This window comes from Heteronotia binoei, chromosome 19 (genome assembly GCF_032191835.1).
Source record: "Heteronotia binoei isolate CCM8104 ecotype False Entrance Well chromosome 19, APGP_CSIRO_Hbin_v1, whole genome shotgun sequence".
Taxonomy (NCBI): domain Eukaryota; kingdom Metazoa; phylum Chordata; class Lepidosauria; order Squamata; family Gekkonidae; genus Heteronotia; species Heteronotia binoei.
The window spans coordinates 827123-839416 of record NC_083241.1 but is presented as its reverse complement, the minus strand read 5'-3'; the positions used below and the strand labels follow the sequence as shown (position 1 = coordinate 839416).

At 50.7% G+C, this 12294-nt stretch overlaps 1 protein-coding gene across 3 annotated transcripts in view; it reads left to right on the top strand.

The window, feature by feature from the left end:
- The window catches only part of FRMD5 (FERM domain containing 5), a 147525-nt gene that overhangs the window by 118270 nt on the left and 16961 nt on the right, over positions 1 to 12294 (top strand). For 2 of the 3 annotated variants that reach the window (XM_060260255.1, XM_060260254.1), the window contains exons 5-8: positions 3306 to 3403; positions 5294 to 5417; positions 5761 to 5848; positions 9160 to 9248. In XM_060260255.1, the coding sequence (XP_060116238.1) occupies positions 3306 to 3403; positions 5294 to 5417; positions 5761 to 5848; positions 9160 to 9248 (399 nt within the window). Of the gene's footprint in view, positions 1 to 3305; positions 3404 to 5293; positions 5418 to 5760; positions 5849 to 9159; positions 9249 to 12294 lie in introns of those variants that run through there. The other variant, XM_060260257.1, reaches the window with a different exon arrangement.

Genomic DNA, 12294 nt, shown 5'->3' with positions numbered 1-12294 from the left:
TCACCTGGTTAAGCAGGGCTTGATTTTGGCGCCCGGTTCCTGAAGACGGGCAGCAGCATTGAGCGATGGCAATTCAGTTGAGGCAGTATAGGAATGGGATTGAAGACAGCGATCCCTTAACCGTCCTTGTAGAAAGAGTCCAGCAGCACCTCAAAGACTTAACACAATTTGTGGCTGCCGGGAAGGAGCTTTCAGGAGTCATGGGCTTTGAAGAAGTGAGCAGTGGCTTATGGAAGCTCCTCCCCTGCCACAAATTTTAGGGACCCATCTTGGTCTAGCACCCCAGCGTAAGCATTTAAACATTAGAAGAAGAAGGCTGCAGATTTATACCCCGCCCTTCTCTCTGAATCAGAGACTCAGAGCGGCTTACAATTTCCTATATCTTCTCTCCACACAACAGACACCCTGTGAGGTGGGTGAGGCTGAGAGAGCTCTGACAGAAGCTGCCCTTTCAAGGACAACCTCTGCCAGAGCTATGGCTGACCCAAGGCCATTCCAGCAGCTGCAAGTGGAGGAGTGGGGAATCAAACCCGGTTCTCCCAGATAAGAGTGCTCTGGCTGACCCAAGGCCATTCCAGCAGCTGCAAGTGGAGGAGTGGGGAATCAAACCCGGTTCTCCCAGATAAGAGCTCTGGCTGACCCAAGGCCATTCCAGCAGCTGTAAGTGGAAGAGTGGGGAATCAAACCCGGTTCTCCCAGATAAGAGTCTGCACACTTAACCACTACACCAAACTGGCTCTGAGGCAGATCTGTATTAACAGGATCTTGTAAGCTGCTGTTTCCCATCAGGAATTATTCTAATATATGAACTAGTGGATTGAGGGCCCGGTGCATCCGTGCAGTAATATTTTATTAGTAGTAATCAGATCAGGAAAATGCAACTCAGATGAACCGGGCAATCCTGAGTCGATGGACTTGGAATGGTGGGACTCTTGGAGTTGACCTTGCTGCCATCTTTAGCTGAGATATGATTAAAGGCACCCATGGTAATCATCCTCGAAATGCCTGCCTCTCCGCCAGTGCTCTCAACCAATCCCTGTGAGTTATGCAAATCCAAGAGATTGTCAACGAATCAGAGCCCAGAGAACTCCCCTGGATGGGCGGGGCTAAGCCAGCCTCAGTTTAAAAGGCGGGAGGAAAAATGTATCCCCTCAGTTGGGGGATTTTTGTGGCTCTTGGAAGGCTCTTGAGGTGCAAGGACTCCTTGAAGAAATCCCTTGGTACCTGTTGCATCAACCATCACCAGTGGTCTGTCCTAGCCTCAGATCGCAAAGCATGGAGGCACACCATCCACCAGGCTGTCTCTTCCTTTAAGAAAGCACGCATAGCTGGTCTTGAGGACAAAAGGAGATTGAGAAAGAATCGCACTGCTACAGCACCAACCCCAAATCAGACTTTTCCCTGCAGCCACTGTGGCCGGACCTGCCTGTCCCGCATTGGTCTTGTCAGCCACCAGCGAGCCTGCAGCAGACGTGGACTACTGCACCCTTCTTAAATCTTCGTTCGCGAAGTCAAGCCGAAAGAGAGAGAGGAAGGCTCCTACACTTAGCCAGACTTTCATTGGCCTTTTGCAGTTAGAGTTGGGGGTGGGGTCAGCTGGGGGAGGGAAGCTTATTTTTTGTGGGACAAACAAGCAAGCCTTGTGTCCAGCCTGCCTCCTCATTCCCGACAGGGTGTGTGTGTGGAGGGGAAAGAAAGAGCCACCCCCCTGGGGGGGGACACCCGCCTGGCCAGAGAAAAGGGGAAGCAAATCTCCCCCCCCCGCAGCCTTAGGGGCCATTCATGTCCCCTGCTGAGAGCCAGTCAGACAGTATGCAGCATGATAAAGCATTAAACTGGACTCCCACTTTGTCCTGTTGCTTCAGACCAACACAGCCACACAGCACCCTTAATATATGCAGATAGACAGACAAACAGACATAAAAGTCATCTGCATATATACTTTATGAAGAATTGCAGATTTATACCCCGCTCTTCTCCCTGAATCAGAGACTCAGAGCGGCTTACAATCTCCTATATCTTCTCCCTCCACAACAGACACCCTGTGAGGTGGGTGGGGCTGAGAGGGTTCTCACAGCAGCTGCCCTTTCAAGGACAACTCCTGCCAGGGCTATGGCTAACCCAAGGCCATTCCAGCAGGTGCAAGTGGAGGAGCGAAGAATCAAACCCAGTTCTCCCAGATAAGAGTCCACGCACTTAACCACTACACCAAACTGGCTCTCTATTACAGAAAGCTTTCTTGTTCATCTCTCTGTGTCTTCTCGAGTCAGACATCCAAGGAGACAGTATCTCTGTTAACCTCACATATAAGCACAGCCCCAGTCCAGTAGGTTTCCAAATAAGAGACCTTTAGAGAGCGCGTAGCTGACACGCTGCCAGTCCTTAATGTAAAGCTTGTGTGCCCCCCCCCCCTTTTATTTGATTGTGGGCCGTTGGGGTTGAAAGAAGCGACAGGAGAGGGCAGAGAGTGTGTGTAGCAGGGACTCCGTTGGCGCAGAGCCTTGCCCCCGTAGCTGCTGCCACAGAACCCTTAAGATCAAATTGACCTTGATCATTGATCAGGCATTTCTGGATCTTTGTGGGAAAGATAGTGCTGTAAGGAACTGCTGTTTAAATTCCTGTTGCTGCTGGTTGTGGGAAAGGAATGAGTGATGCTCAGCGTTGCAGAGTAGCAGTCCAGCATGACCCTGTCTGCTGCTCCATGGATGCTGGAGGGAGGGTATTTAACAATGATGGTTGTTCCTGCCTGCTGAAGACACAAGCCTTTCATTTTCAGAAAAGCCATCTAAGTTCTTTGGATTCCAGTTGCACCTTGCTGCCATCTTTAGCTGACATAACTGTTCTAACTGCTCCCCTCTGCAATGAAGACCTTTGGGAAACCAGATGAACGTTCAAAGTGAACATTAGCCAGAGCTAAGGCCAGAGCTCAAGGAAAGCGCTGCATTTTATTCTGGAATCACTTCACTCCTTAAGAGTCCTCTCGTGAGTTTTTCCAGCAGCACCAGCTAAATGTTGCTCAGGCAAGGACTCACAGGGGGAATGGCATGGGAATCTGCTACCATGGGTGCCCAGAGGGGACAAACATCCCTCTGCCTGGGTCTGCAGCCAAGCTCACACTGCCACTGTAGAGTAAGCCATGTCATGGGGAAGGCCTAGTAGGAGCTGTGGGGCAAGCCAGGCCGTCTCTCGTTTCCTGCCAGTGGCAGAAGGGATCTGTCAGAAAGCCCCTGCCCCTTGACAAAGCTGCATGTCTGGTCTGGACGTTCTGTGAGGCACTAACCCCCTCGATGTGGTTCTCTCTTCAGGTATCTTGTCTTCTTGCAGATCAAAAGAGACCTCTACCACGGCCGTCTTCTGTGCAAGACCTCCGACGCTGCTCTGTTAGCTGGCTATATCCTTCAAGGTAGTGAGTGTCTCCGGACTGGGTGAAAAACCTGCTTTGGGGGGACTTTTGAGCTCCTACAGCCCCTTCTCCCTTTTGCCGTGCATGCTGGTGGCCCAGGCATCTGGAACGGGATTTTAAATTGAGTGATGGTCATTGTCCTTACAAGCTGTGCTGAACTCATCCCTCCTGCCATCTGTCCATTTGGGCAGCGTGTACCTCCGGGGCCAGCTGGTTGGCAGGCTCAGCTGCCACTTACGGCAGACCGTAGATTGTAGAAGGCGTGGCCACAGGCATAGACAGCTTTAGAAGGGGAGGAGACATTCTTGGAGCAGCAGAGGTCTATCAGTGGCTACTGGCCAGGGTGAGTAAAGCAACCCTCCACATTCAGAGCCAGTTGTCACATAAGAACATAAGAGAAGCCTAGTTGGATCAGGCCAATGGCCCATCCAGTCCAACACTCTGTGTCTCATAAGAACATAAGAGAAGCCCTGTTGGATCAGGCCAATGGCCCATCCAGTCCAGCACTCTGTGTCACATAAGAACATAAGGGAAGCCCTGTTGGATCAGGCCAGTGGCCCATCCAGTCCAACACTCTGTGTCACATAAGAACATAAGAGAAGCCCTGTTGGATCAGGCCAGTGGCCCATCCAGTCCAACACTCTGTCACATAAGAACATAAGAGAAGCCCTGTTGGATCAGGCCAGTGGCCCCTCCAGTCCAACACTCTGTGTCACATAAGAACATAAGAGAAGCCCTGTTGGATCAGGCCAGTGGCCCATCCAGTCCAACACTCTGTCACATAAGAACATAAGAGAAGCCCTGTTGCATCAGGCCAGTGGCCCATCCAGTCCAACACTCTGAGTCACATAAGAACATAAGAGAAGCCCTGTTGGATCAGGCCAATGGCCCATCCAGTCCAACACTCTGTGTCACATAAGAGAAACCATGTTGGATCAGGCCAGTGGCCCCTCCATTCCAACACTCTGTGTCACATAAGAACATAAGAGAAGCCATGTTGGATCAGGCCAATGGCCCATCCAGTCCCACACTCTGTGTCACATAAGAACATAAGAGAAGCCCTGTTGGATCAGGCCAGTGGCCCCTCCAGTCCAACATTCTGTGTCACATAAGAACATAAGAGAAGCCCTGTTGGATCAGGCCAGTGGCCCCTCCAGTCCAACACTCTGTGTCACATAAGAACATAAGAGAAGCCATGTTGGGTCAGACCAATGGCCCCTCCAGTCCAACACTCTGTGTCACATAAGAACATAAGAGAAGCCATGTTGGATCAGGCCAGTGGCCCATCCAGTCCAGCACTCTGTGTCACATAAGAACAAAAGAGAAGCCCTGTTGGATCAGGCCAATGGCCCTTCCAGTCCAACACTCTGTGTCACATAAGAACATAAGAGAAGCCTTGTTGGATCAGGCCAGTGGCCCCTCCAGTTCAACACTCTGTGTCACATAAGAACAAAAGAGAAGCCCTGTTGGATCAGGCCAATGGCCCTTCCAGTCCAACACTCTTCGTCACATAAGAGAAGCCCTGTTGGATCAGGCCAGTGGCCCATCCAGTCCAACACTGTGTCACACAGTGGCCCAAAAATTTATATATATATATATATATATATATATATATATATATATATATATATATATATATATACACACACACACACACACACACACACACACACACACACTGTGGCTAATAGCCACTGATGGACCTCTGCTCCATATTTTATCTAAACCCCTCTTGAAGGTGGCTATGCTTGTGGCCGCCACCACCTCCTGTGGCAGTGAATTCCACATGTTAATCACCCTTTGGGTGAAGAAGGACTTCATTTTATGCGTTTCCTTTTATCCAAACTGTGAAATGCTCATTACTCTTTCTGCCTGTCTCCTTTCCTTCAGCGGAGATTGGTGACTATGACCCTGGGAAGCACCCGGAAGGTTACAGCTCCAAGTTCCAGTTTTTCCCCAAACATTCAGAAAAGCTGGAAAAGAAAATTGCAGAGATCCACAAAACAGAGCTCAGGTGACGTCACGTTTAGCCTGCATCTCCACTCTGCTCTTAGCCGTACCATGAAAATCCCTGAGGAGAGAAACCTGGCAAGCCAGCAATATGGCCAGGATCAAAACCGTTGTGGGCTGGCTGGGGCTGCCAGATCTCTTTGGAAACAGGCTCCGTGCCTGTACTGTTATGTTGCTTGATAGGCAGAAATCCAACAGGTATGAGTTCTCTCTGTAGTGAGACTGGGCAATGGCTTTGTATGCTTTTGGTCTGTGTTCCCTCTTCCTTCACCCTGTCAAGTGATACATGCAGACTGCCAGTGTCTTCCTCCAGCATGATGACTGTGCTTGTCCCCATTTTCTTCCAGTGGTCAGACACCAGCTATGTCCGAGTTAAACTTTTTAAGGAAAGCTCAGACCTTGGAGACGTATGGCGTTGACCCGCACCCGTGCAAGGTACCCAACTGGTCTTCCTGCTAAAGCTGTGTTGTGTCTTAGGACTTTACTGTATGTCGGCTGCAGTGATGAAATCCATGCGGTCCGTCCTCGCCTGTTCCAGCACTTGCAGGCTGACAATGCAGGTAGGGGCTGCACCCCCTGTGAACTGCCAGCTAGGCCAGACATTCTCCAGGTGAGGAGTTGCCCCTTTCAGGCTTGGCAGTCAGCTTGGAGCTCTCCGAACCAATGGCTGTGAGCTGGATCTAAGTCAGGTTTGGCACCTGTTTCTCAGACCTTTCCTCAGTTGGGTCATGTGCTTCCTCAGGTGTCTTTTCCCCAAGCTGCCTGTTCAGCTGGGCTTGTGCCTTCAGTCTTGGGCACTGCTTCTCCTGGCTTTCCCTTCAGTAACAGCTTTCTGGCAGAGAATGCTGTGGAAATGGCCACTGTGCCTGGTGTCAGGGGTGTGCACAGTAACACACAGCACCCAAAAAAAATGATCACGGGAAGGGGGAAAAAATTTCAACCTGAAACAAACCAGGTAGCCAAAGAGGTTGAAATTAGAAGAAAAACTTTGGATGTGGAAATATCAAGGTCAATTCCCAAAAAAAGCTAAACGTATATTAAATCCCAGGATGCACAGAGATTCAATCATAATTTTAAAAAATGCCAGAATACATGGGGACAGATGGACCTGTTGATCAGTATGTTGGTTGCATTTCCTCTCCTCTCTCTGGCCAGCACAGAAGCGACATGGGGATCTTTGGTTAGAAGGAGAGCTGTTGGGCACATTGTGCTTGCAGCTCAACTATCTGCTGGAATCCTCGCTTTCAGAGCTGAACTGGCAATTCTAGGAAGGCTGCAGCAGCTTACGAAAGGGCAGAGAAGAGTCTGCATGCCCTTTGTGAAATCCACTTCTAAATGGAGCCCATCAGCTGCCGCCCTAAGTGGAAACCGCTCTAAAGCCACCCTGAGCCTTCTCGCGGGGGAGGGCGGGATATAAGTGCCATAAAATCTGTATGGGATGCTCCTTGCCTGCGTTGGCTTCAAAACGCGGGTGTGCGAGCGAGGCAGCACTGGCTGCTCTCAAATGTGAACCGCAAGCAGCGGTGGAGGCTTCTGTGCATTTGGCATAAAGTATAAAAGCGCTGATGCTGCAGACCAGTGGCAGAGGGCAAGGCAAAGACATCACTTACGTGACTTGTTAATGGAAGAGAGCCTATTAGAATACCTTTCTGGCCAGAAGCCACATGGCAAGGGTAATACATTCAGGTGTTCTCTGTTAGCTCAGGTTGCTGCTTAATTGGAATGGCTGTGATTCCTTCTTCCCCTTTTAACAGACCACGGAAACCTCATTGCATTCCAGTGTTTTCCCCCTCGCCTTCCCTTCTTTTTTCAGACCTGATTTGCGAGGAATTTTTTAACGTTGACTGAAGCACTCAGGAGTTCAGACTTTAGAGTCGAAGCAGGATTGAGGTTTCTCAAAGCTGTGGCCCATTTGATGTTTCCCACTTTCCTTCTGCTTGTGGCTTCCCAGGACTGGGTCAATAGCTTTTATTGGCCATCCCCTTCAATTGCCAAGGCAAAGCTTTGACAACCTGACAGCAGCCTAGAAAGAGGCCATAGATTCAGAGCTTGTATAGAAAGCGAATTCTTGCAGCCTTTATGAAAACTCAGTGACAGAGCTGCTTGCCTCAAGTCTGTGGGGAGCTGAGTCTGTAAGGCAGCGGCCAATCCTGAAAGGGCCCAGAGTTGGCTGGGGGAGAATGTCACCAGTGTAGACCACCGAGCTGGCCAGGATCAGGAGGGAAGGAAGTTTCTTCAAGTATGCGGTGGGAGTCAAGGGTAATATTAACACCTCGAATTGCACCAGAATGGTAGCCACCGTGTCTGCCGTGGTTAGGGTTCCACCTGCCACCCCAAGCCACAGAGAAGTTATTCTGCTTCAGCTGAAAAGTCTCAAAGTTTGTAATGCTTTGATTTAGGAGGTCTGTGAACTGCTGCTTCAAACAGTATTGTCTGAAGCAATTCACATTAGGGAAGAAATTCTCTCTGAATAATAAGGTGGGAAACCAGGCAGTAAAAAAGACCCTAAGAGGTGCCAAGGGAGACTGTTGTAGGGGCCTGAGGCACCAGGGCTCAAATCCCTGCTCTGCCCAAGAATCATAGAGTTGGAAGAAGCTTTTACTGTGGCAGCGGTCCAGTCCCTCTCCCTCAGCCTTGCCTACCTCACAAGGTGGTTGTTGCCAGGATGAGCTGGTGGAGAGGAGAATGACATTGGGAGCCACTTTAGGGCTCCCCATTGGGGAGAGAAGCAGAATAGACGTGTAGCGGCATAACTCAGGTAAATGCTCAATGACAGATGAGCAGGGGGGCTCCAGAACCACTTGCAGAACCTGCTCCAGCTCTCACGGAGAGATGTTTCTGCAACTGGCTCAGAGAAGAAGGCCTCTTGACACTTCTGTGTGCAAACATGGGGAGGTGGTCAAACACACTCGCTCAGCTTGAGGAGGAGGAGGGCGGAATCGCCCAATCCATGCTACTGCAGGGCTCTGAGTGGTGTACAATAGCCATAAAAACAACAAGACAAAACCAATTGAAGCCTTTAAAGAGAGGCTAGATGGCCATCTGACAGCAATGAAGATCCTGTGAATTTAGGGGGAGGGGGTTGTGAGTTTCCTGCATTGTGCAGGGGGTTGGACTAGATGACCCTGGAGATCCCTTCCAACTCCTCTACGATTCTAACAGGCTTCCTCCTCGGGAGGTGGTGGGCTTTCCTTCCTTGGAGGTTTTTCAACAAAGACTGGATGGCCATCTGACAGTGATGAAGATCCTGTGAATTTAGGGGGAGGTATTTGTGAGTTTCCTGCATCGTGCAGGGGATTGGACTAGATGACCCTGGAGGTCCCTTCCAACTCTAGGATTCTGTGAAACAATTAACAGAACATTTTAACAACCAGATGGCAAATAATAAATGATCCCAGTTCCCACCACCAGCCACATTCATGGATGGGGGGAAAGAAGGCAAGATAAATGAAAATAGCAAGGAAGGGTGCCAGCCAGCCGGAAACCATTGCTGCCCTCAACCAAAGGCCTGGTGGAACACTCCTGCCTTGCAGGCCCTGCAGAATTGCCTCAGATCCCACAGGGCGCTGATGGTGTTTGGTGGACAGTTCCACTAGGCTGGGGCCAGAACCAAAAAGGCCCTGGCTTTGGTTGAGGACAGCCAGAAGTCTCTAGGGCCAGGAAACACGAGCAAATTGTTGTATAAGGAGTGCAATTTTAAACACACGTCTAAACAAACTGATGCAAAGCTTTCGCTTGTCTTGCAGGACGTCTCTGGGAATCCGGCCTTCCTGGCATTTACTCCGTTTGGATTCGTGGTCCTGCAAGGAAACAAGCGAGTGCACTTCATCAAATGGTGAGCTCTCCAGTCTTGCAAAGCCGTTTGCTTGCCAGCGTGCATTTTGGGGGCCTTCCCATACTTGGACACAGTTTGCCGTGCTCCACTGCAGGAGACCCGCAGGCCACAGAGCTGCCCAGGTTCCCTGGCTGTGACACCCCCGCCCCCGTCTTCCCCGCTCTGCCCCCTTTGCTCTTGCCACACTGCTGGCTTTGGGGGCAAAGAGGTCAGCAGGCACTGCCGCTTCCATAAAGCGGAGAGAGAGGAACACAGCTGTGCATTCTCCTCATCCTACCCTTTCCCCACACCTTTCTGCCATCCTTTTTTTCTCAGTCAAATTCCACAGCGTTTCCTTGCTGCACACTCCCTGCCTGGTCAGTAGGACGCTGGGAGCAGGAGCTGGACCCACTCGTGATTGATCCAGCTGCTGCTTTCCTGTTCCACGTAGTGTGGCTGCAAACAGTGAGTTAGTGGAGGACCCAGAGCCAAACTGGAGAGGCAGAAGGGGGCTGGGAGGGGAAGAGGCTCCAGGCTACATGCAGGAGAGTCCCAGAATCTTCTTTGAACTTTGCCTGGCCCCCTGGAATACAAGGGCCCCAATGTGAGTGCTTTCCTGAGCAGAGGTTGTGTCGGGAAGCCTCTTGTCTTGGATCTCACAACTTCGCAAGTGCACCTGCTTTCTCCGTTCCTTGGCTGGAGCATCACACACCCCTGACTCTCTCTGAATGCATCAGTAAGTGGGGAGAATAAACTGGATGCAGGATTACATGGCACTTGTCCCTTTATTACCTTTACCTCCCCACCCCCCACACAACAGACACCCTGTTTGGAGAGCCAGTTTGGTGGAGTGGTTAAGTGTGCGGACTCTTACCTGGCTGAGCAGGGTTTGATTCCCCACTCCTCCACTTGCAGCAGCTAGAATGGCCTTGGGTCAGCCATAGCTCTGGCAGGAGTTGTCCCTGAAAGGGCAGCTTCTATCAGAGCTCTCTCAGCCCCACCCACCTCACAGGGTGTCAGTTGTTGGGGGTGGGGAAGGTAAAGGAGATTGCGAGCCACTCTGAGACCCTGAGATTTAGAGTTTAGGGTGGGATATAAATCCAATATCTTCTTCTTTCTATAACAACCCTGGAGATGTCAAGAGCTTTGTATTTTTAAAAAAATCACAAGTTTTTTTAGTTTTTGTTTTGAAAAACTGGCAAATTTTCAGACCCCTGCCAATTGGTGCGAAGGCATTCAGCAGCTGCCAAGCTAGATTGCTCCCCAGTGGTGGCTGCTGGCTGCTCCTCCAGTAGTCTGCTGTGCAGGGGAGCAAAGGCAGGTTCCCCACCTGCTCAGCCGCGTTGCAGAGGGCCAGCGAGGGAGCTCTCTCTCTCCCCCTCCCTCACTCTGCAGTGCCGCTTCTCGCTTAGCAGGTCAAGGAAGGGATTCCAGGTAGTATTGGGGGAAAACGTTTACTTTGCCTGCAAACCTGGGGAAGCAACTGCAAGTTGTAGTAGAAAGTCCTGGGGAGATGGACCAAAGGTGTGACTTGCTAAGGCAATAAAAATGTTTACAGTTTGCAGGGTTAAGCAAGAAGTGACAAGATATGTTGTTACAAATAAGTATGTAGTTAAGCTGGGAGGGGTCCAGAGGAGGGCGGCGAAGATGGTGAGGGGTCTGGAGACCAAGGCCTATGAGGAAAGGTTGAAGGAGCTGGGGATGTTTAGCCTGGAGAGGAGGCGGCTGAGAGGTGATATTTCCAAGATGGCAGCTGTGTTGGTCTGAGGCAGTTGAACAAAGCAGGAGTCAGGTTGTACCTTTGGGACCAGCCACGTTTTGCTGAGAGCCTGGGCTCTCTGAGCACACTTCATCAGACGAGGATCAGACAATACCTGAGGAGTTCTTGGAGAGCACTCGAAGGCTTGCGTTCTTGGTGGAACTTGTTTGGTCTTAGGGGTGCACCTTGACTCCTGAGAGGTGATAGGATCACCATCTTCAAGCACTTGAAGGGCTGTCCTATTGAGGATGGTGCGGGATTGTTTTCTGTGGCCCCAGAAGGTAGGACCAGAACCAGTGGGCTCGAGTTAAATCAAAAGAGTTTCCGGCTCAACATTAGGAAGAACTTCCTGACGGTTAGAGCGGTTCCTCAGTGGAACAGGCTTCCTCAGGAGGTGGTGGGCTCTCCTTCCTTGGAGGTTTTTCAACAGAGGCTGCATGGCCATCTGACAGCAATGAGGATCCTGTGAATTTAGGGGGAGGTGTTTGTGAGTTTCCTGCATGGTGCAGGGGGTTGGACCAGGTGACCCTGATTCTAAGCACAGCAGCTGCATCAGACATCTTTTGTCTTGCAAAGAGGACAAGCAAAGGGCCACAGGCTCTGAATTACTTTTCACAAGGAGTGGAAACCCCCAGCAGAAGGGCCACGCAGACAAGGATCACATCCTTTGGCAGGGGCAAAGCATGAGGCAGTTTGGGGGGAAATGCTTGATCTTCCAGGGAGGGAAAACTAGAGCTTGCTCACCTTCTTCAGGGTAATGCAACACTGAGGTGCTGGCTGTGTGCAACACAGGGTGGGAAGGAGGCGGGGCAAGAGTAGAGCAGGAGGGCAGCCCTTTAACTTCAATCCAGCCAGGTCATGCTTTGTGCTCCCCAAAGAGCACGGAATGCACCCAGTCACTGGCCCCCTCTCCTCCCCAGGAGGTTTTCTAGCCTTGAGCGGGTCTTCCTGGAGAGCTGCAGCAGGGTGTTGGATTCAGTTCAGTTTATTCTTACGGTTAAGGGTCGTTTTGTGGAAAAATAGGTGGTGGAGCTCATCCAGGGACTGTTATGCAGCTGCACCTACTATTCAGTGGACAAGGTGAGGAGGAGGAGGAGGAGGAACTCTCAGAAAGGTTCAGGAGCTGTGCTCCTGTGAGCTCCCGCTGAATCCGAGGCCTGCAAACAGTCATTGACCAGAACATTTTAGTCATTTAGAACAACCTTAATAATAGTAATAATAAAGTCCCACAAAGAATCTGCATGTTAAGGTTTGAGGACTTGAGAGTTGGATTCAGTGTCTGAATGTAGAGAGGAAGGTTTTCTCCAC